General features: G+C 40.9%; 1 protein-coding gene and 2 long non-coding RNA genes across 6 annotated transcripts; 1 reads left to right on the top strand and 2 right to left on the bottom strand.

Annotated features, from left to right (window-relative positions):
* The first annotated feature begins 11,921 nt into the window (after positions 1 to 11,921).
* Positions 11,922 to 21,970, top strand: LOC109200066 (uncharacterized). Of its 4 annotated transcripts, XM_025910440.1 has the most exons (8): positions 11,922 to 12,287; positions 12,465 to 14,753; positions 18,774 to 18,906; positions 19,024 to 19,233; positions 19,340 to 19,473; positions 19,633 to 19,798; positions 19,983 to 20,276; positions 20,584 to 21,970. In XM_025910440.1, the coding sequence occupies exons 4-8, from the start codon at positions 19,190 to 19,192 to the stop codon at positions 21,431 to 21,433; spliced, it is 1,488 nt and encodes a 495-aa protein (XP_025766225.1). In that variant the 5' UTR covers positions 11,922 to 12,287; positions 12,465 to 14,753; positions 18,774 to 18,906; positions 19,024 to 19,189; the 3' UTR covers positions 21,434 to 21,970. The 4 variants fall into 4 exon arrangements, with proteins under 4 accessions (XP_025766225.1, XP_025766224.1, XP_025766227.1 ...); XM_025910439.1 differs by having other exon boundaries at positions 11,922 to 14,753; XM_025910442.1 differs by lacking the exons at positions 11,922 to 12,287; positions 12,465 to 14,753 and adding an exon at positions 17,520 to 17,896.
* Positions 18,477 to 18,886, bottom strand: LOC112847862 (uncharacterized). Its single transcript, XR_003221693.1, has 2 exons — positions 18,764 to 18,886; positions 18,477 to 18,681 (listed from the first exon to the last, which is right to left on the bottom strand). It is a non-coding gene; the product is annotated as an uncharacterized LOC112847862 (long non-coding RNA).
* Positions 21,971 to 22,996: 1,026 nt separating the features above from the next.
* Positions 22,997 to 24,677, bottom strand: LOC109200067 (uncharacterized). Its single transcript, XR_002060276.2, has 2 exons — positions 24,310 to 24,677; positions 22,997 to 24,132 (listed from the first exon to the last, which is right to left on the bottom strand). It is a non-coding gene; the product is annotated as an uncharacterized LOC109200067 (long non-coding RNA).
* Between the last annotated feature and the right edge of the window lie 261 nt (positions 24,678 to 24,938).

The following is a 24,938-nucleotide window of genomic DNA, read 5'->3' as shown; positions in this document are numbered from 1 at the left end:
AGCTGCAGCATTTTGAACTAGCTGAAGACGAGAGAGCAGAGCCTGGCTGATACCAAAATAAAGACTATTACAGTAGTCAAGCCTGGATGAAATAAATGCATGTATCACTTTCTCGAAGTCAGCAAATGACAAAATGTTCTTAGTTTTTGCAAGTGCCCTGACCTGGAAGAAGCTGGCTTTTACAACAGAATTTATTTTTTTTCTCAAATGAAAAGCTGCTATTAAAGAACACTCCCAATCAAAAGGTGTGAAATCACTACACTCTGCCCTAGAAGAACCCTCAAACCCCTGTGTGCAAACAGTAGGAGGGTATAAAGTTTTTAATACCTTTTTTAAATACCTTTTAATACCTTTTAATGTCTTTGTTTCCATAATGAGCATCAGTAATGGATAGTAAATATAGATTTTTAGATGCAACTTTATTCCTTAATTTCTTTTTTCTGAATTTTTCTTGAGTGGACATGATTAGGTTTTTTTTCCAAGCTGCAAAGCTATGACATCATAACAATGTGATTAGTCAGATGCAATATGGATCCTGTTTATTATTATTTTGATCCAGGAACCACCAGCACAAGGATATTAGCTAGACTGACAATATTAGAGCAAGTGAATCCATTTAACAGAAAGACAACTTAAGTTTATCAAACTAGCTTCGTAGCCCAAGGATGTCTATATTGTCTCCCCTTGTCCTTTTTTTCGTCTTCCCAGTAGTCGGTAGAAATGTCTTTTTCTTATCCTGCATTACCAGAATTTTCCTCTGACACCGTTTCGTGTTCTGTCAGGGGTGTTGTAGAAAAAATGGGACTCAATGGCAGGACTTCCTTGAAAATAAAAGTTTGTGTCACTGACTCACAATACAGAATCACTTCACACACCAGCTGGGGTTTCACTGACTGATGATCCAGTGTTGACTGACGCTCAACCACAACTTAAGAGAGTGGCCCACAATGGACCATAACATAATGGATGATTTCGTCTTTTTTGGCAACTCATCTGAAGTGGAGAATTGATGGGATATGGTGCCCTGTTTCACATTCTGTGAACTGGGACTGTAGGTGAGTGTTAGAGTGAAGCAAGTGATTAAAAGTGCCCACCTGAGCTGACATCCATTCAGGCATTAAATGGTCTGCAGGTAGGTGAGATATTGGTGGCCTGTCCAAACAGCTAGTGGATGCTCTTCCCCTTCAACCAACGCTTCTATTCTTCCAACTTAATGGTGTGCAGCTCCCGGTCACCAACTTAATAGCTTTGTTCTGCAGATGAGTTAAAGGTAATCACATTACCGTTAACTTGCCTGAACTCTAAAGTCACAAATGAAGCGTCTGTAAAAATGAGCAAATCCAAGGAACCTTTGAAGTTGTTTCCTATTAAGTCATCCAGGCCACTCTACCACTGCCTTAATCTTGACAGGATCTGTCTAAAACTGATGTTTTTCAGCAATGAACCCAAGGGAAGAAACAGACTGGGCATAGAACTCACATTTCTCGCCCTTGACATAAAGTATAAAATTCTCCAGGAGACGCTGCAGGACTTGGTGGGCATGAGCCTCATGTTCTGTAACAGACTTAGAAAACATGAGGATATCATCCAGGTACACAAACACGAAATGATTAATGAAGTCTCTGAGGATGTTGTTAATAACAGCCTGAAACACAGTGGGTCAAATTGCAAATACCAAATACAAAAAAGTTTTTGAGATTATTGTTTGATCTGTTTGTTCTATTGTCAATTGTTGATGTATCAGCTTATTAAAATACATTGATTTTTTTTAACTTTATTTGACACACACCTGCTTTTAGTGTTAGAAAAAGGAGAGTTTGTGGCATCAATAGTCTAATGTCAATGAAAATCTTTAGGATTATAATTTCTAAGTATTTCATTTACAATTTACCCTTATCAAACATGTTCTGTAACACTGTCTTTGATTTGAGTTGATGTTTTCCTGGCCACATAAAATTACCAAATGCTACATGAAGGATGGGTCTGAAAAGCTAACGACAGAATCAGATACATGTGTTGAACTACAGTAACTACATGCTCTTAAACACACCAGGCTTTTGCTGTGTTGTGGATGCTTATCATCCACAGACAGGTTAGCCTGAGGTGCAATCATATCTGAGAGTGCAGACCCTGCCCTCTGTCTACCCAACCAACTGCTCTTTTTTCCCCCCTTACCCCAAACCAAACGTCTGAGGCACTGAAGCCATCAGGCCTGAGTCAACACCTAGCTTCCCATCTTCATGTAATCTCAGTGCATGACTTTGATTTCATTGTAAATCATACTGTAGGGAAGAGCTATTTTTCAGATGCAACTTTGACTGTCTAAGCTGCTGTTGCTGTCTTAGCTTAGTGTTCTTAGTGTTACACTTTGTACATTTCAAAATGACTTACATCTAGCTCAGCCACAGACTCATATCCAACAAATAAGTCAGTAAATGAAAAAATAAAATGTGATGTTAGTTATTATTTTGCTAGTGGCACTACAGCAGACAAGCTAAGGTTTAATTAGTTGTGCTGGGCATTATGCACTTTGGCTGCATTAGATAAGTTAACATTAGTCAAAGTCAGCCAGTTTTATGAAGCAACCCAGTAGCACAGCAAAACGTATAATAGACACACCAGTCCACCTTTGCTTCTCCAAATTGTGAAATAGGCATGAATGCAGAATTGTTGCAGTAATCTGTAGCAACAGCAGAAGGAGATATTTTATCTCAAGCCATAATGAAAATAATCACAGGAAAGTGTTTAAACTGGCTAATGCAGGCCAGTACAATCCTGATCATGATGGATCCCCACAAGGGTACGACACCATCAAAGTACCAGCCAGTTACCTGCCTCTCCACAATATATAAGCTGCCATAGATACTTAAAAAGGTTGGACACACTAACACATTAACACCAACATATTGACAGACATTTCAGTATGGTATATATGGCTCAGATAAAGAGAAAAAAGAAACTACCTGAAACTTGTTTTTCCAACCTATTAATACATTTTTCCACACCCTTGATGCTGTCATAGTCTGAATTGTGCAACAATTTGGAGGTTGTTCCACTGAGATAATTATTACTTCACGTTGAGGGACTATCGAAAACATGGTAACAGCATATGTGAGAGCTGCGCAAGCCAGTAGCTATTGAAAAGTAAAATTGTCACCCTTCAGGCCGTGACCTCCAGTTCGCATTGGAGCAGTTCGCTGTCAAGTTTTAATGGCAGGAATGAGAATCAGCAAGCCCAAATCTGAGGCCATGGTCATTAGCTGGAAGCCACAAGGCACTACTACTACTACTACCCTAGTCCTCTACACTGAAAGAAGCCATTTGAGGTGGTTCAAGTCTCTGAAAAGGATGCCTCCTAGGGACTTCTGGGGCAAGGTGTTTAAAAAATAGAGCCCAGGACAAACCCAGGGCATGCTGGAGCTATCCTGGGAACGCAAGTGTCTGGGTAGAGGGAGGTTTGGGTTTCCTGGCTTAGGCTGCTGCCCCCATAGCAAGGTTCGGAACATGAAAAAAAATGGATGGATGGATTTATTTTACCCACATTTACCATAAAAATATGTGTCAGCATGCAGCTGTTAATGTGACTGTGTTAGTGTGTCAGAATTTAATAATTACCTGCACACTGATACAGCCAGCCTAAAAAACAGAGCGCAATGTGCTTATTTACAGTGGCTTGCAAAAGTATTTGGCTCCCTTGAACTTTTCCACATTTTGTCACATTACAGCCACAAACATGAATCAATTTTATTGGAATTCCACGTGAAAGACCAATACAAAGTGGTGTACACGTGAGAAGTGGAACGAAAATCATACATGATTCCAAACATTTTTTACAAATAAATAACTGAAAAGTGGGGTGTGCGTAATTATTCAGCCCCCTGAGTCAATACTTTGTAGAACCACCTTTTGATGCAATTACAGCTGCCAGTCTTTTAGGGTATGTCTCTACCAGCTTTGCACATCTACAGACTGAAATCCTTGCCCATTCTTCTTTGCAAAACAGCTCCAGCTCAGTCAGATTAGATGGACAGCGTTTGTGAACAGCAGTTTTCAGATCTTGCCACAGATTCTCGATTGGATTTAGATCTGGACTTTGACTGGGCCATTCTAACACATGGATATGTTTTGTTTTAAACCATTCCATTGTTGCCCTGGCTTTATGTTTAGGGTCGTTGTCCTGCTGGAAGGTGAACCTCCGCCCCAGTCTCAAGTCTTGTACAGACTCCAAGAGGTTTTCTTCCAAGATTGCCCTGTATTTGGCTCCATCCATCTTCCCATCAACTCTGACCAGCTTCCCTGTCCCTGCTGAAGAGAAGCACCCCCAGAGCATGATGCTGCCACCACCATATTTGACAGTGGGGATGGTGTGTTCAGAGTGATGTGCAGTGTTAGTTTTCCGCCACACATAGCGTTTTGCATTTTGGCCAAAAAGTTCCATTTTGGTCTCATCTGACTAGAGCACCTTCTTCCACATGTTTGCTGTGTCCCCCGCATGGCTTGTGGCAAACTGCAAACGACTTCTTATGGTTTTCTGTTAACAATGGCTTTCTTCTTGCCACTCTTCCATAAAGGCCAACTTTGTGCAGTGCACCACTAATAGTTGTCCTATGGACAGATTCCCCCACCTGAGCTGTAGATCTCTGCAGCTCGTCCAGAGTCACCATGGGCCTCTTGGCTGCATTTCTGATCAGCGCTCTCCTTGTTCGGCCTGTGAGTTTAGGTGGACGGCCTTGTCTTGGTAGGTTTACAGTCGTGCCATACTCCTTCCATTTCTGAATGATGGCTTGAACAGTGCTCCGTGGGATGTTCAAGGCTTGGGAAATCTTTTTGTACCCTAAGCCTGCTTTAAATTTCTCAATAACTTTATCCCTGACCTGTCTGGTGTGTTCTTTGGACTTCATGGTGTTGTTGCTCCCAGTATTCTCTTAGACAACCTCTGAGACCGTCACAGAGCAGCTGTATTTGTACTGAGATTAGATTACACACAGGTGCACTCTATTTAGTCATTAGCACTCATCAGGCAATGTCTATGGGCAACTGACTGCACTCAGACCAAAGGGGGCTGAATAATTATGCACACCCCACTTTGCGGTTATTTATTTGTAAAAAATGTTTGGAATCATGTATGATTTCCGTTCCACTTCTCACGTGTACACCACTTTGTATTGGTCTTTCACGTGGAATTCCAATAAAATTGATTCATGTTTGTGGCTGTACTGTGACAAAATGTGGAAAAGTTCAAGGGGGCCGAATACTTTTGCAAGCCACTTTACACATGTGGCACATGGCATCTTCATTACGACACATATGACTTAGGATCTGATGGTAAATAATGTTTCATGTTCTTCTAAACATCGTACAGGACAACCACACACATTTCACACAGCTATCCCTAATCTCAGATATTGACATATTGATTCTCCTTCAGCCTTCTCTCATTGATCTGAATCAGTGCTTTCAGAGAGAAACACAGGATAAACCTATGCTTACATGTTCCTCTCGCAGTCAGTTTTTGCTCTTGTCAGTTCCAGCAACTTCTAACAGATTCACGTTTATAGAATAACACTAGTTCTTCTTTGCCTCCTCTCATTTATATAAACTGTCATGCTGTTTTCATAAAGAAACGTGTAAAGCCTGCACTTATAGAGTGTGGCAGAGGTGTGGTCTATGGCTCCGCTACAGGGGAGGGGTTGTGCAGCAGGCTCAAGGGGCAGGGGCCAGGGAGGTTGGTAGAGCAGCAGCACCTCATTTGGTAATCACATCTCAACCTTTTTCAGTGACCCTGGGAACTGGAGAGAGGCATGTGATCAGGCCAGAGATGGCAGGTTGGAACTGAACATCAACTCTGTTAATTATAATAAAAAGCTTTGTAAAAGCATGTTGAGAGTTGCTAGTAGAGACTGGGATTACAAGTGGTGCTGAAACCCAGCTTGCAATCTTGGACCCGCTGCCTGCGCTGACAGTCCAAATGTTGGCTCAAATGCTCATGGAGATGGCTGCGACACACAGAGCAGGCAGCAGCACAGGAAGGGAAGTTAGACAGGCTGTGAGGTCAGGTGGTATGCCAAATCCAGGTGCTGGTGAGGCTGGTCGGGGCTTCTGCACAGCCAGATGATGACCGCCAAGCGCTCCTGGAGTAATTTTGGGTCATGGCAGAAGCGTGCCAGTGGCCTGTGTTGGAATGGGTGCAGCAGCTGCTTTTGGGAGAGACACAAACAGCAGCTCTGAGCCTGCAGCCAGGCTTGCGAGGGAGCTTCACTGATATCACCTGAGCATACCCAGGGACAGACACTCTGACAGATCAATCCCTAATGTCCGTTTTTTGTGACTGGTGTTCTGACTTATGACATCAGTTCAATGTAAGCAAGTTCTATTTGCAATAAAAATTGGGAAATACAGCTTAAAGCTCCAAGAACAGCTAGGATTTCTAGTATTTCATCATAAAGCTTGCACTAGGCATATCCATAGTACAAACTTTAGAGTTCATGCTCTGGGCCAAACAATGGACTGGACTGCAGGTACAGAGTAGTGCAATGAATGAATGAATTGATGAATGCTTGGGCTAGAAAATTAAAAAAAACACACACACTGATACAGAGTTATTGTGTACCTTTTTCTCTTAAAGGTTCTTTAAGATAAAAAGTGTTTCCACTGCATGGAAGGCCCTGAGGATTAGACAAACTAGTGTTTTTGACATACAGCATATATATTTATAAGAATGTAGCAGTCAAGTTACATCTGGACTGTATCTATCTATGGTTTCTGTTTCTCGAGTTGCATATTTAGGTTTGTGTTACGGCTGGCACACACACAGAGAAGTCAAAAAGGACCAAACCTTGAGAGAGGGTGTGACTGTGTTTTTTAGTGCTTATTATTAATTAATTGTTTGAATCTCTGTAAAGTAATTGTAAAATAATGTCTGTTTGTTGTAAATGCCAAACACATACTGACCAGTGTTAATTTGTAGCCCCACTTTAACACAGTAATATTGCCAGTTTGAACAATAGCTACAGTAGACAACTTGCTGATTTTAAACTTGGTTAAAGTAAAATTGCAATGGCTGCAGGTTCCTGGGTCTGTCTTGCTGGGCTTAAAATGTTCTATAAACCTTGCCCTTTCTGTCAAAGTCACTCTAGAACTGCATGATTTAGACCATTTATATGAGTCAGGATGTAACCTGTGTTTGTTGCAAAGTGGCTCTGGCTCCATTGAATCATTCCTATAGTTCCATCAGCTTTTTCTGTGGCTGTTTTCTGAAATATGCACGCATCATTTAGGACAGCATCAGCTGTACTGGTGTCCAGATCTGTGATGCTGTGAGTTGGGTATTGACTCTTCAAATTAAAAACTTTGATAGTTTACATACACACATTTTTTTTTCTAAAATAAAAAAGACAAAGTCAAGATCTATTAATCTCTGTAGAGTTCATGATCGATTACAACTGGAAGTTTTCTTTTGCCAGCATAAAATATGGATTTGTTTAACTACATTGTATATTTATATAAAATGTGACAACATTAAAAAATTACTTTGACACCAAAGGAATCAACACTAGAAGATAAGCATGGTATCAAAATGTAATTCAAACTGATATTTCATGCTATAATTTGTTTATACCTGCAAAGTATCCCACGTGGACTTATGGCTCTTTGTGTGGTTTTGCTATTGGAACTATGATATAACCCATGATATTGATTTTTAAAATTGGTTGACAAAATAAATATTTCAGAATGTTTGCTTTGCTAAGACTGCCCACTTTGTGCCTCTCCCTAAACTGCCATTTCCACAGGAAACTGTCAGCCTTTTGATTAATCATGTTATGTGTGGATGTACATGAACATCATGCGCATGAACAACCTTGTTGTGCAACTTGGACCAAAACTGGCACATTACAAACAGACTCCACTCGTACCACAGCATATGCACCAGGTCAGAAAGTTTAGCTGTGATCTAAAAATATTCCCAAGAAAATGAATTTTTTGGTGCATTAGTCCCTTTGTTTTTCATCGCATTATTAACCAGCTGTCTACCATGAGGATCTACAGTGAAGATCCACCTCATATTCCATACGTCTCAGTTAAAACTTGTCACTGTAAGCCACCTGTGCTTTCCTGTCAAGCGACTGACGGACATATGCTGGTGAAGAGGAAAGGTCATAGATTCATTTATCCTTTATCACAGCCCCTCAACTTATTAGGGACCTGACAATCCAGACAACCCTGGAGGCTTCCACTGAGGAGGGGTACTGTTATGATAATAGAAAGATTTCACTATTCTCTTTTTAAAATGAACAAGTGTCTCAGATCCTATGCAGATTCTAAAACTTAACATTTTAACTTGAAAAAATGAACCGTTCAAAATTTTACAATCATACACGAAGAGAGGCACACATGATGCAGTCACTCAGTGTGTAAGAAGCCATGTGTACTTGCATTGTTTTTTTTTTTTTAATGCTATTGTTGTGTCCTTTGGTCCAATCAGTAGCATGCCATAAAGCAATTTAGCACCGAAGAACACAAACTCTAGAGTGTCCTGCTGCAGAATCGGGTTTCATGTGTACACTTTCACTTTTCCCACTGCTCCAAAGAAAAACTGTGGAGGTGAGTGTGGTGTGGTATAGATGGGCCGTGGGTGGGGGAGTTGTTGGTGATTGATTCCAGTGCTCAAAGCCAGTCTGATGTGAGTCCACAGAGAGCATGAAAGGTAGAGATGGGGAAGGTGGACCTGGAGCTGATTGCATCCTCCTCCTCTTGAATAGCTCCAGTACATGACACTTGTTTTTCAGCTGTGCTGTAGAATGACATAAGTTAAATACTTGATCACCTGACTAACCATAAAACTTGATTGCCCTGCATATCATCTTTAGCACAGAGAGAGATAATTTATACATCAGTGATGTTAAAAATTAAAAAAAACAGACTGTACAGCTGTCAAAGGTTTGACCATCTTGTTTGTGCTCAATCCACAAAGGACAATACATAAAGAGAAAATCAATAGCAGTCCAACCATTACACTGATAGATAAGGGGCTGAAATTAAAAGAGACTTTAACACTAATGAGGAAAATAGGCAGAGACAGATACAGAGCTGTTTTGCCTTCTCCATCGATTAACAACAAGTGATGTTCTGGTTAATATGCAAATGGACAAGCTGAATAAGAGGAAGCAGGAGGGGGATAAGGATGGTGCAGATTTAAAGATTTATTTTATAAATACTTTGGACTTTGCTGGAATAGAGGATGGCCAGGCTTTAATGAAACTGTCAGGCCATGCAAAAGTCTGATGAGATTCCTCCAAACGTTATATTAACAGTAGGTCCTTAGCCACTTTCTCATGCCAAATATAATTACAGCATCATTACCAGCACCATTCAGGTCCTAACTGACCCCTTATCACCTACCACTACCCCCTGCCTTCCTAGCTCCTTGATTCCCCTCCAAACCCTGTAATAACACAGTTTTTCTGCATTGCGACAGGAAAAAAGGAAAAAAAAAAGCAATTGATGGTCTCATTAGTTTTCCCATGTCCCTCCTATAGTGCCATTTTCATATGGTATGAAGAAAGGGAGACAACAAATAAACTGCTGTGTAAGGAAGAGGGTGCAGTAGTGAGGAGGGGTGGTGTAGGAAATGTGAAGAAATTACCTAAAATTGAAGATGCTTATAAATGTATTTTTAGGCTTCCCTCTGAATCTTAATTGGATTTTGAGAAAAGCAATACCCAATAAAAACATTTGCTCATTACTACTCCTACTTTGTACTAAAAGTACTGCAAAACATTAGAGTATTTTTTTAAGTTACTGCTTAACATTTTTTCCAAACAGCAGATTAACTAATCCATTATTTTCTTGTACCTCTCGTCTCTCCTGGGTGGAGCTTTACCTCCAGTAAATACACAGCACAGTATGGAGTCTTTAAAATCAGGTGTGGTTGGTCTTCCAGTTGGTGGAGATGCTTCAACAGCTTTGATTCATATTCCCTCATCTTAAAAATGTTCTACTTTACTTTTCAAATTATTCACTAAATATTATAAGTTATTGTACAAAATCATATGCAAAAATACATCATTTTGAGACCAGGACATTACATGACTGTGTTAAAATAAAACATTATCATCTCAAATCTAATCAAAAATTAGTTTATTCATCATGTACTAATATTTGGGGTGTGTGGGAAAATGTTATCCCTAGAGCCACTGAGGGAATTATTTTGATGTCCACAGAAATTAATCTAAAATACTGTGCTCAACATGTAGCAACATGTGTTTACTGAAAATGATATATATAAAACCTGCTGTAGCACGACAGAGGTAGCTAGATAGATGAACAGATATCAAATATTTGATCAGACAAAATAAAAAATATTAAGAGACTGTCTTCCAAAATTATTTTGCACTTTGTCATGTAGCATATAGAATAATATGACGAGAGTATTTGATGCATAAAGCTTTTTTTGTTCCTTACTAAGTACTTATTAGCAGATTTGTGTTTCTGTTTGTTACAGCAGTTCCAGCTTTCACTGCAGCTTGCTGGCCATAGTTTATAACTTGGCACTTCAACGTCTCCCCCCTACCCCCCACGCCTGGATGCAACTAATTTTAATGTCAAAATGTCTTAAAATGGAGTCCAAAAAGAAATGGATGACGTCTATCTTAGCTATCTTTTATGAGGTCTAATTATTACTTAATAGTGTAAATCAGAAACGCACATCTATAAGTAGCTACAAACAGTTAATCCCGAAATTGAAATTTGTTCATCTGGCTGTTCTGTACAGTATCTGTGTACAAACAGAACTGCTTGTGAACATTTTAATCACATCTTGTATTACAACAAAAGCTATAATAATAAAATAGCGCAGTCACCAAATTTACAAATTCAAATTGAAGTACAAATAATGCCTCATATCAACACATATGGAGTGTTATTCAAGAAGTTCAGCAATTGTAAATTTCACTTTGACCACAGAGGACATCCACACAGAGACACTCTATTATGCTTCACAGCCTTTGTTTATCAAAGGCTCAATTCAGATTCAACAAAGCAAGGCAACAGTTTGCATAAAGTGTCTCAGAGCTTTTCCTCCAATGGTTTCCTTTTGCAGTACTTTTTTTTTCACACTTTGAGCTTAGTCAGCAAATCATACACAAAGCATACCTCGGCCAGAGACAAGAAAGAAGCTGCTTTCTCTTGTAAGGGCTCAAACCTGAATGCGAACAAACATAGTTTTGTATTGATTACCTGTGACAGGAGCCTTTTCAACAGAATCAGAGATCTATGTGTATTCACTGAAAAACATGCACAAGACAAATATCGATTCCAGTGCATTATGCAAAGCCATCCAAAATATTACATCAGTGAAAGTGAAGAGAATTAGCAAAATAAATTCCTTACTCTCAGAATAATAATGTACTGTAGCTTGGGGGAAGTTTCAAAAGCAGCAGAAGAGTTACTGAAAGTATTTAATTTCTGAAATAATACAGTCCAGTCATTAACCATTCATCCTAAACGCAAGACAAGATATCAACTAAATCCTCAAATCTCCCTTTCTGCGGATTTTTGTCTTTTCTTCGGTGTGTGTTTGAATATTGCATCCATTTGTCCTTGTGAAAAGCATCTGTCTGTTCCTGTTTTATTAGCAGTCGTGGTTTGTTGGCGGGCGTGGTTCGTGGCGCGGCTGCGGGAGGCTGACACACCTCACCTGTATGGCAAGCCATTAGTGCCAAAATTGGCCACTTTTCTAACGCGTTTGATTAAGAAATGGCGTAAAAAACGCCGTTTAATTTTTCAAAACGCCGAGAAAAACGGCGTTCTGTTTCGACAAACGCCGTTTTTTCCGACTCTCACATGGCGCCCTGAACGCACCATCCGAGTGACGTAAAAAGCGGCGTTCAAAGACAGACGGAAACGCCGTTTTTTCCGCCACTCGGCGGAAAAAGCCGTTCAAAGATGCATAAAAACGGCGTTTTTTACGGCGTTCTGTGCCAGCTGTAACGGCGTTTAAAACGGCGTTTTATTGAAATTATGCAGGGCACTCCCCATGGTTCCCTCATCCAATTACTTTCAACTCATTTCACCCAATCAAAGAAGACGAAGTGCAGACCACACTAATGCATCACCGATTCACCTTGCTGCTGAGTGATTGCCTATTCGGTACCAGTGCTTGTCACAGTATTGACTTGTATTATAATCCCACTATGCATTTTGATGTGTTTAAGGCATGATCAAGCAAACAAACGACAGAATGCTTTTTCTGAAACCTTAACTGTGGTACCTGTTATGGCAGCTAACAGGTAATGAGCAGAGCTAGCTCTGCTAATTTCTGAGCTTCTTTCTTATTTTCCTCTTTACTTCTCTTAACCTTTAACTTATGTCTTAGCAATCAGATTCTGCCGTCATGCATTACCGCTCCGTGCTAGTTATGTTGACTTTTCTCTTCTTTTGTCTTCTCTTTTTTCACCCGTATTTAGACACTCGGCGCATGGCTCCTTTGTTTACGTTAGGGATCAGCTGTTAGCGCTGCGCCCTGCAGCTGCGCTACCGGCAGACGGTAGCGTCCCCAGTGAGGGAAGAGACGGGGGTGATGTCTCCCGAGAAGGACACCTTACACACCATCTCTCCTTCCTGTAATCACTGTAAACGTGAGATCGCTCCCTGATATGATTGAGGAGCTAATGACGCTAACCCGGTCACAGTGGCAGTACCCCGACACTGCCCGGTACTCCCTCTGTGAGTAGGCTGCCCGGCTTCCAGCTGCTGCGGCCGGACAAGACGAGAGACAGCGGTGAGAGGAAAGGAGGGGGACTGGGCAGTGTTTGTTAAAGACGGTTGTGGTATCCCTGGGCACATTGCTGTGAAAGAACAACTCTGCAACAGAGACATTGAGCTATTAGCCATTAGCATCCGTGGAGGCAGCCTGTGACTCTCTGTGGTCCGCAGACGCAATCTCCGAGAGCTCTTCTTCTAATATCAGGGGACTTTAATCATGTCTCGCTGGACTCCACACTGACCACCTTCACCCAGTATGTGACCTGCCCCACCGTAGGCAATAAAACATTGTACTTAATGTATGCCAATGAAAAAGTGGCATACAGTTCATCACCTCCCCCTGCCCAGGGAAGATCTGATCATAATTAGTGCGCCTTGTCCCTGTGTGCAGCACTTAGTGTGCACGGAGCCACCAATCACCCACGCAGTGCCGAGATGGTCCGCGGAAGGCATATGAATAAATAATAAAAGCAAATAAATGACAGAATGCTTTTTCTGAAACAAACGGAGACCTTAACTTTTATCAAAATACCGTTTTACTCAGTTTAAAGTAATACCACTGTATAATAGCCTTCAAATTTAATAATGTTAACAGTATCTCAGGAATATTTTTGCCCCATCAACATGCATTAAAATTAGATATGCAGTTTTGAATCAGACCTGTATGTACGTTTTCTGAAAAGTGATGTAAATAAATAATCTCAAAAACATGAAATAATTGTTTCCCATGTAAACTGGAGTTGTCCTTGTCAATGTCATCAGAGTACTCTGGATGTCTTACATGAATTTGAAACAGAGAGTGGCACATGACAGCGTTGCACATAACATAACTAGTTTACCTGTATGACATAAAGTAATTAAAATAAAAAAGAATCCATGTAACTTGGTTATGGCTTCTTTCTGGTAACTGTAGATACAAATCGGCTGCAGTGTGGATTATCTTGACAAAAGTATAAGATACTGAACCCGCTGATATGATGTGGTGGAGGAATACAAATACCTGGACACCCACATTTATACATTTGCTGAACTGGAAGATCAAAACAGAGGCTGTACACAAGCAGTGGATGGGCAGGCTTTTTTTTGTGAGCAAGCTTGTGTGTGCACCAAAATGTTAATGACAGGTGTTCTGTCAGTTCAGGTGAGTGCAGTGCACTTTGATGTGTTCTTCTTGGATCAGGAGAGCAAGCTCTGTGATTGGCCGCGCTTCGGAAGCTGTGGTGGAGAGGAAGTGAGTGAACAAACTGCCATGCATCATGGATATTCCTCTCAGTCCACCTCATCAGGCACCTCTCTAAAAGTGTGACTCTGGTCTGTTGCCCCAAAGGATACAGGAAATGCACTGATTTCCAGGACAGAATCGTGTCTGTTTAATGCTCCATGATGATAACTTTCCTATGAGCGTTTGAAGATCACTGACATCATGGCTTTTAGCCTCATTGTTTCTGCAAAGAGATTTCTCCAGTCACTGAATCTTTTGATAAAATATATTTTTATGCCTCTAGAGGATGGAATATTTTAAGTCTACAACAAACAAAAGAAACAACGTCTATTTATAGATGACCAGAGATCAAAGCTGCGATCATCCAAAGAGCCTCTTTCACAGTGGTAAATCCCTACAGGTCACCATAAAAAAAAGCCATTGATTTGTAGTTGAGCGTTAAATTGCATTGCAACTGAGCGGGTATAAAGTACCGGAGAAAATAGATTGAATGTTCTTTTGTTATGACTGATTTCTGGTCTAGTTACAGTTCACCAGCTTTAATAAAATCATGTCTACTTGCAATTTATGTGTAGTTGACCGGAAAATTAAAGCAGCGATCACTTGGACTATTCCTAGCACCCCCCCCTCACAGTGGTACATCCCTTCAGGTAGCCATTCACAAGTCTTGTACAGTAGAGTGGGACATTACATTTACTCTCAGCGGAATTCACTGGAGAAGGCATATAAGTTCATGCACTGCACTGGCCTGCACCACGATTATTATAAGGTAAGAATGAATTTTCTTCTATTCCTTATTTTCAGTACAGTAAAAAGTTCGTTAATATAAAGAAACAAAGAACTCATACTTTTGTTATATTCCGTTACAGAGCTAGCCTAACGCTTCGATGCTTTGTTTAGCCTTGCCGTCGCCTCGGCCACCATTGACCCAGACTGTCGCTCTGTGGTTGCTTTTTTTGCATAGTACTAAAAAAAAAATAAATCTGTGATATATGGTAGGTAAACGTAAAGGTAACTATATAAATGTGTTCAATGACTTTGTTGCTTTTGATGATTGGAGAGCACCCGCTTCAATAGCTAGGTTTCATTTGACGTAGACGTGACGTCGACGTAAAGCGCGAAATTTGACTGGCGGTCGGAAGTGAAAAAGATAAGCGCAAAATCACAGACAGACAGTACGCAAAATGCCTATGTCCTGTTGTGTTTACGGATGCTCCAGTAGGTCGACCAGAGAAACCGATAAACGGTATTTTAGGGTACCAAAAATAGCCCAACGAAGAGGAGAAAAATGGAAAATTCTAACCGAAAAACGTAGGAAAAAATGGATTTTAAATTTACGTTTACAGTCGGGAGGAGCAGAGTCTGCCAATGCCCGTGTCTGCAGCGACCACTTCGTCAGAGGTAATGTTATGTTTGCAAACGAACTTATTAGCATTAGGTTGTCGTTAAATTCTCGTTTACTTAGTGCTTTTAAGTTAGTAGTCTAATATTGACTTGATTGGGACTATAGGCTGCCCAAGTGCTTTGGATGACGAAGAGTCGGAGGACTGGGCTCCGACGGTCAATCTCGGCTACGAACGAAAACCCAGATCGGAATCAGTTCTCAAACGAGAGAAAAGAATGAAGCTTAAGGCAGAACAGCATCGATGTGCAGAGGCGATTTTGGATATGCAACAGACGGCTGAGAGCCCGGATTTGAGCCTAGTGACAGTGGAGAACCCCGAACTGCAGCTTCCAGCTGAGAATCCACAACCAGAAGACTTCAGTGTGAATGAGACATTCACTTATCCAGGTAAGATATTGTGCTGAGATGTAAAACAAACAAGAATCATGTCAAAGAGAAAAAGATGCCATTATCTGTAATGATTATGGTCCAAGTTACATATTACATGTTTGTGATTTTGGTTTACCTTGAAACAAACAACTGTCACTCTAACGAAGTCCTAAGGATGTGGCATGTTTGTTGACGTTAAAGCCGCTACCGCTAACTGTTAGCGTGTTTAAGATAAAGCAATATAAGAACAAACACTCACCCTTGCAAACACCAAACTGTATCCATCACGGAGACGTTTTGTTCCAAGGTTGTGGACCCACCCGCTGACAAAAAAATTGTACGCCTCCAGACTCTTGAAAGCTTTCATTTGCTGCCTAGTGTAGTAAGAAGTCTGGAGGACCAAGTAGTTGGTGATATCCACAGCCTCGATAGTAGGCAAATCCTTTACTTCTGTGGTGTATTCGGACATTTTCAAAGAATACGGATCACGTCCGATATATTTTTTAACTATCTGTTTATATCTCTCCCGAGAAACGGGGTCTAAAGTTGCACAATAGCTGCTCTCCTGACTCTCCACAGTGTCCTCCATGTTTACTTCCGCCCTCCACTCAAAAATCGCGCTGCCTCCGCACGTCATCAGAACCACGTGACCGCAACCCAACTATTCGCAAACGAAAACTTTAGACTCGATGGCTCACGCGGCATGCCCACGTGACTTTACGTCGCATGCTCAATTATGTGGCTCTAATATTAGAGCCACGTATTAATATTAATATTAGATTTAACTCTACAGCCGAGTAATTATCCCAAGAGCCTTTTTCTAGTAAACGGGATTAACAGACTGTCAAACCATGAAGTCATAGTGCAACACCAAGTTGCAATTTCAGTAAACTCATCTGAATTAGATCGTGACAGATGTTCCGAATTTTCAGCTTTTGATGTCCACCCTGATAAGCACGCATGTGCCTTTTTAAATGCATGTATAGTTCTATCTACAATACCAGGATTTAGTAATACAGTGGTGTATACAAAGAGCCAAATGAGACTGTTAAGCTATCAGTAAACCCGACACTGCAGACTGAAAGACAAACCCCATGAACTGAAAACTGACCTTAAATATGAGTGCGGCAAATCCGCAGTGAAGAGAGATAATAATATTGATTATTTAAAAAGTTCCAAGAATCCAAAACTAACGCACAGGAAGCCACAAGGTAGACAAACAAAGTGTACAACTTGAAACAGAACAACAGAGTAAGGAGCTGAGGAAAGCTGAGGGCTTAAATACTTGCGCAAGTTGATTAGGGAGAGAGGACGCAGCTGGGAGAAACAAGACACAGGTGAGTTGAATCAAACAAGTATGACCAGTGGAAGCAAAAGCAAGTGCACAAAAGACTAGACGTCAACAATATAAAGCAGTAACCAACTAAAGATAGGACACAGAAATGCAGACTTTGCACTAGGAACACAGAATGGCAGGAGAACACCCTCAAAGAGTAAAGAACAGTATATGCAGAAAATAAAGAATAAAGTTAAAAGACAGCGTGGTCTTCAAGAACCCAGAGTACAATACAAAAATGTTGTTTTATTCAATTGAACAAAACAATGTAGACCATGTTCATTTTTTTAATAAGTTGGAAAAAAATAAAAACTAATGACAGCATTTAAAATAAAAAAAGATGAATAACATAGATGGGAACATTTGACAATGGAATTGTAACATTATCAAAACTGATTTTTCAGATATGCAGAGTAGAAGATATGGATATTCAAATTTTTAACTTGGGTGTGTGTTTGAAATATGAAAATATTGGTTGACATCGTTGACATACTGTTATTAAAGACAGGAATATGTATGAAGAGTAGATTCAAAAGCTCTATTAACAGAACTATAACCTGTTAGAATCTGACATTTATTTCAGATGTATTCTGTAACCGTTCACAGTCTCAATACTGTGACAGAGTGTTTCCAAAAGTGCTCAGTCACAATTTTCAGAAGACTAACATGGAATTTTTGATTTATTTAAATATATAAACCTGTTGAAAGTAATAATTTAAATTTTTGTCTTTGTAGGATCACAGTAATGTTTAGATTTCTAATACAGTCCAAGTTTGTCCACGAAAAAACACCAGCAAGCAGGGTATGTCCTACAACTATCGTATCACTGTAATCGAACTCTCTTCCTTAAACAACAAGAAACATGAAGTGTACTCAGGAGCAGATTCGAGCGCAGGCTCAGAGTGAAGTTAACAGAAAACGTTCTTTACATCATAACCATCATCATCATCATCATTTATATAGCACTTTAAAAACACACCTGGTAGACCAAAGTGCTGTACAATAGAAATAGAAATATAGTAATAAAATAGAAAAAACAGACAAGTATGTGTATGTGACGCAAAAGGTAAAATTAAAAACAAGGCTAGAATGCGTGAATGTTAACTTTGAGTTCTACAACTAGGAGCAAAATGCTATGAACATGGACTACGGTAGTTCATACTAGAGGGAACAGTAACATGATCTGTGGCTGCCGGAGCTTGGCAAGTGAAACAGTGGTGTGAGAGTTGATGGTGGAGCGGCACTGTGGGACCCATTTTTGTATTGTTACCTTATGTGTGCCGCTACGGGTCACCTTTTGTGTTTTTACGTATGGTGTGTTTATGGAAATGTATTGAAGATAAACGTAACTCAAGCCAGGTGTTTTTGGTCAGAACAAGCAGTTTGTAAACTCTGCGCTGTTATGATAAATGACATTGAATAAAGAGAAGCAAATAAAACTGATGAATACAAAAACAATCTTAACCGTACAAGACAAGTATAGATTGAGTTGGGCTGTTACAAGTTTAATTCATAACAGTTACATTGCCTCACCCCTGCCATCAAACCCTTCAGTGGCTTCAAGTGTAGGCGTAGCCTCTACAGGCACTGCAGCAGAAGGAAAGCAGAGTCAGGAGGGTCTTGGAAGAAGTTCAGAAAAGATCCAAATAGGCAGTCTGAACAGTCTTACTTGTTTGCAGGTGGAGTAATGCACGAATGGATAAAAAAGAGTGAGCTGTTGAGGAGCAAATGGAGATCCGTGTCCAGGGGAGTGATGCTATTGCGAGTGTGAAAGGTTGTCCAGGAAGTAACTAAGAAGACATGAACAGAGAGGTAAGTACAAGAGCTATGAGCAACGTGAGGCCAATAACTGACATTGGTTAACAGATAATATGGCAAAGACTGGTTGTGAACGGTGGTCTTAAATACAGCTGGCTTGATTTGTCTCAGGTGGTGATCCTCAGAGGACCGATGAAGTAGAGCAGCCAGCACCCCAAGTAGAGCAGGCACTGTGGAAAAATAGTTGTGACTCAACTAGACCATTACAAAGTATGGCCTGGAGGATTTCATCTCAAGGTGCAAGAACATTCTTAATGACTGTACACGGCGGCTGCTGATGGACGATGTTGGGCCAGATGTGCTACAGTTAGCGTTAAGGAGGTATGATCAAAGCAAGATCGAAAACATTTAACATTTAAAATGTTTAAGGGGAATATGGCCTGAAAATATAACATGAATTAAGAAGTAATTTTTTGATATCTTTGAGGTTGGAGACTATGCAGAGAAGCCTTCAGTGGGCAAGAGGAAGACTGATCAATGTAACTGCAGCAGATCAACTTCTGCGTGACTTGGCTGAATTGATTCAGGAGGTCGAACTGTCTACTCAGCATGGCCAACAAGGTAAGCACATATTGTGTCGAGTCCTTGACTCACCAACAGTGTGAAATAAATTATGACTCTGTCTTAACCTATTTTCCAAATATTTACCTATTTACCTGATATATTTACCTGATATATGGGGTGCCTTTACCTATTTACCAAACGCTTATATATTTTCAGGCTGTTTTGGATACCAGGCACCAGTGGTTTTCAACAGAGGTAGAGGTAGATCCCTTTACCTTATCACTCGGGAACAGCTTTCATTCCTGAAGTCATGTGGATTCACTGCACCTCAGATGGCTGATATTTTGAATGTTTCACGTCGTACAATTCGAAGACGTCTGCGGTCAGTGACTTTTGAAACCAGTGTGACTTTCATTTCTTTGTGACACACACTCACTGTTTATTCAAATTAAATGGTATTGTGAAATTGTAAACATTAGTATATTTGAATGTGCACCACTAGTCAAGTAATGAAGTGTGCTGTTATGGTAGTGATAAATTACTCATGTTTTTTTGTCTGATTTCAGACAGTATCATTTCACCCGTGCATCAATGTATGCGGAACTGACTGACAGTGCCTTGGATGAACATGTGCAGGACATTGTTGCTGGCAATGAACAAATTGGTCCTGAGGCTGTCAGAGCCTCCCTGCGAGTACGTGGACTACGTGTACAGCGAAGGAGGGGTCGAGCAAGCATGTTACAGATAAATCCTGGAGCAGCTGCCCTTAGAGCAGTTTTGCGGAGACCAGAACGAAGAACATATCAGGTTGCAGGTCCAAACTCATTGTGGCACATTGATGGAAATCACAAGCTGATACGGTAACCAACCACACTGATTTGTTGAACACCTATTTTGACCAAAGTGAAATTCAGCATTACATCAAATATAATTGTTGAACAATAAGACACCTCCAATAGAGCCAGGCCCTGGGATGGGCAGTCCTCTAACACAACTGGTTATGTTTAAAGGGAAAGATGAGAGAACACAGACAGCGCAAGCAACATACAGAGAAAAATTCAAACTTGACATGTAATAGTCCCATGTAAATCAAATAAGAGTGTGTTTTCCATTGTTTCAATAACAAAGCAGAAATAATATTTTTCTTCTTATGGACCACGGTTTTAGGTGGAGGATAGTCATTCATGGGGCTATTGATGGATACAGTCGTCTTGTGGTCTTCCTTCATGCCTCAAACAACAACCGTAGCAGTACCGTTTTATCAAGTTTCATCAGAGCCGTGGTATCCTATGGTGTACCCTCGAGGGTCCGGACAGACAGAGGAGGGGAAAACAATGCTGTCTGCCTGATGATGAACATTTTCAGAGGCTTTGATCGTGGAAGTGCCCTAAGAGGAAGGAGTACCCATAATCAGAGAATTGAGAGGCTCTGGGGTGATCTGTGGCGAGGAATGACCAATGTCTACTGTGATTTATTTCACCACCTGGAGGAGGAAGGCATCATAGACATTGACAATGAAATGCACCTTTGGGCTCTCCATTACATCTATCTCCCAAGGATCAACAGAGATTTGAAAGACTTCACTCAACAGTGGAACAATCATGGCTTGCGGACAGAGAGACACTTGAGCCCATTACAGATTTTTGTCCGAGGCAGCCTCCAGCAACAGGGCCGAGCCTCAACTGCCATGCAGGACATCTTTCAGACTAGAGCAGCTGCTGCTGCTGGGACTATTGGTGGGACAGCTGATGGTAGTGTGACAGCCACTGAGAGTGAGACGACTGCTGCTCAGGGCTTAGGTACTGATTCTGGTGGTGGTGCTCATGGTACAGATGAGCTGGGATTGCTGGTCGACTGGCCTGAGAGGATTACTGTGCCAGACATTGAATTTACTCTGGACGGACCGATGATGGAGCAAGTGGTAGAACTATTTAATCCACTAACTGGCACCAGAGGGAGTCATGGTATTGAACTCATCTCTGGCTTAATATACTTTCTGGACTCGACATATCATTGAGACAGTTCAATTATTGACTGAAACATAATAGCAGCAAGTGGAAAGACTTCAAAATATCTAGGTGACTGGATACATATAATGTGAAAAGTTATAATACGTGTTTACTATGTACCACTGAGTAGTGGAGATACAAGAACGAGCTGTGTGACACTGACAATAAAAAATGATGAGTGATTTTTAAAGTGTATAAGATGGAAGTTGTGAAATGGAAAGTATACATCTGAAGCTGAATCTCGATAAAGTCAACTTGATTAATCTAAAAGTTACAGCTGTTGATATTGATAAATACAACTATAAAGCAGTGACAGTAAATAATTAAAAAATAAAAAACTGTATAGTAGGTCTTGAAGTGGCTCAGTATAGTGTAGTAGATATAAAGTGGTTTAGCGTGTGTTTGATGTTGTGACAGTTCACAGCGAGCACATTATGTTTTGCTTTGTACAGATTATGCTTTGTACAAACATAGTTCTGAAAATACTGGACTCCAGTGTAAAATGTGAATAAAAAAAGAGCAAGCACTGATTTGCAAATGTGAAAGGCAAAGTTTGTTCACAGTAGAACATAGAAAACATGTCAAGTGTTTACACTGAGACTATGTCGTTAAAAATAAGTCCATTTTAATTTGATGGCAGCAATATGTTTCAAAACAGTTGGGATGGGGCAAGAGAAGGCTGGAAAAAGTGGTACTAAAAAGAAACAGCTGCAGGGATATTTTAAAAGTAACAGGTAAGTTACATGATTAGATATTAAAAGCATCTTAGAGAAGCAGAGTTGCTCTGGAGGAAATATGGGCAGAGGTTGATCAATCTGCAAAAAAACTCCATTAACAAATTGTGCAACAATTTCAGAATAATGTTCCCAAGTGTAAAGTTGTAAAGACTTAAAATATTCCATCCTCTAGAGGCATAAAAATATATTTTATCAAAAGATTCAGTGACTGGAGAAATCTCTTTGCAGAAACAATGAGGCTAAAAGCCATGATGTCAGTGGTCTTCAAACGCTCATAGGAAAGTTATCATCATGGAGCATTAAACAGACACGATTCTGTCCTGGAAATCAGTGCATTTCCTGTATCCTTTGGGGCAACAGACCAGAGTCACACTTTTAGAGAGGTGCCTGATGAGGTGGACTGAGAGGAATATCCATGATGCATGGCAGTTTGTTCACTCACTTCCTCTCCACCACAGCTTCCGAAGCGCGGCCAATCACAGAGCTTGCTCTCCTGATCCAAGAAGAACACATCAAAGTGCACTGCACTCACCTGAACTGACAGAACACCTGTCATTAACATTTTGGTGCACACACAAGCTTGCTCACAAAAAAAGCCTGCCCATCCACTGCTTGTGTACAGCCTCTGTTTTGATCTTCCAGTTCAGCAAATGTATAAATGTGGGTGTCCAGGTATTTGTATTCCTCCACCACATCATATCAGCGGGTTCAGTATCTTATACTTTTGTCAAGATAATCCACACTGCAGCCGATTTGTATCTACAGTTACCAGAAAGAAGCCATAACCAAGTTACATGGATTCTTTTTTATTTTAATTACTTTATGTCATACAGGTAAACTAGTTATGTTATGTGCAACGCTGTCATGTGCCACTCTCTGTTTCAAATTCATGTAAGACATCCAGAGTACTCTGATGACATTGACAAGGACAACTCCAGTTTACATGGGAAACAATTATTTCATGTTTTTGAGATTATTTATTTACATCACTTTTCAGAAAACGTACATACAGGTCTGATTCAAAACTGCATATCTAATTTTAATGCATGTTGATGGGGCAAAAATATTCCTGAGATACTGTTAACATTATTAAATTTGAAGGCTATTATACAGTGGTATTACTTTAAACTGAGTAAAACGGTATTTTGATAAAAGTTAAGGTCTCCGTTTGTTTCAGAAAAAGCATTCTGTCATTTATTTGCTTTTATTATTTATTCATATGCCTTCCGCGGACCATCTCGGCACTGCGTGGGTGATTGGTGGCTCCGTGCACACTAAGTGCTGCACACAGGGACAAGGCGCACTAATTATGATCAGATCTTCCCTGGGCAGGGGGAGGTGATGAACTGTATGCCACTTTTTCATTGGCATACATTAAGTACAATGTTTTATTGCCTACGGTGGGGCAGGTCACATACTGGGTGAAGGTGGTCAGTGTGGAGTCCAGCGAGACATGATTAAAGTCCCCTGATATTAGAAGAAGAGCTCTCGGAGATTGCGTCTGCGGACCACAGAGAGTCACAGGCTGCCTCCACGGATGCTAATGGCTAATAGCTCAATGTCTCTGTTGCAGAGTTGTTCTTTCACAGCAATGTGCCCAGGGATACCACAACCGTCTTTAACAAACACTGCCCAGTCCCCCTCCTTTCCTCTCACCGCTGTCTCTCGTCTTGTCCGGCCGCAGCAGCTGGAAGCCGGGCAGCCTACTCACAGAGGGAGTACCGGGCAGTGTCGGGGTACTGCCACTGTGACCGGGTTAGCGTCATTAGCTCCTCAATCATATCAGGGAGCGATCTCACGTTTACAGTGATTACAGGAAGGAGAGATGGTGTGTAAGGTGTCCTTCTCGGGAGACATCACCCCCGTCTCTTCCCTCACTGGGGACGCTACCGTCTGCCGGTAGCGCAGCTGCAGGGCGCAGCGCTAACAGCTGATCCCTAACGTAAACAAAGGAGCCATGCGCCGAGTGTCTAAATACGGGTGAAAAAAGAGAAGACAAAAGAAGAGAAAAGTCAACATAACTAGCACGGAGCGGTAATGCATGACGGCAGAATCTGATTGCTAAGACATAAGTTAAAGGTTAAGAGAAGTAAAGAGGAAAATAAGAAAGAAGCTCAGAAATTAGCAGAGCTAGCTCTGCTCATTACCTGTTAGCTGCCATAACAGGTACCACAGTTAAGGTTTCAGAAAAAGCATTCTGTCGTTTGTTTGCTTGATCATGCCTTAAACACATCAAAATGCATAGTGGGATTATAATACAAGTCAATACTGTGACAAGCACTGGTACCGAATAGGCAATCACTCAGCAGCAAGGTGAATCGGTGATGCATTAGTGTGGTCTGCACTTCGTCTTCTTTGATTGGGTGAAATGAGTTGAAAGTAATTGGATGAGGGAACCATGGGGAGTGCCCTGCATAATTTCAATAAAACGCCGTTTTAAACGCCGTTACAGCTGGCACAGAACGCCGTAAAAAACGCCGTTTTTATGCATCTTTGAACGGCTTTTTCCGCCGAGTGGCGGAAAAAACGGCGTTTCCGTCTGTCTTTGAACGCCGCTTTTTACGTCACTCGGATGGTGCGTTCAGGGCGCCATGTGAGAGTCGGAAAAAACGGCGTTTGTCGAAACAGAACGCCGTTTTTCTCGGCGTTTTGAAAAAATAAACGGCGTTTTTTACGCCATTTCTTAATCAAACGCGTTAGAAAAGTGGCGAATTTTGGCACTAATGGCTTGCCATACACCTGCATCAGCTTGTCACGCCTCCCCTGGCTATAAGAG

The sequence above is a fragment of the Oreochromis niloticus genome, linkage group LG9 (assembly GCF_001858045.2).
Source record: "Oreochromis niloticus isolate F11D_XX linkage group LG9, O_niloticus_UMD_NMBU, whole genome shotgun sequence".
NCBI lineage: Eukaryota > Metazoa > Chordata > Actinopteri > Cichliformes > Cichlidae > Oreochromis > Oreochromis niloticus.
Note: the sequence above shows the minus strand (reverse complement) of the source record. Positions and strands in the feature narration are given on the sequence as shown.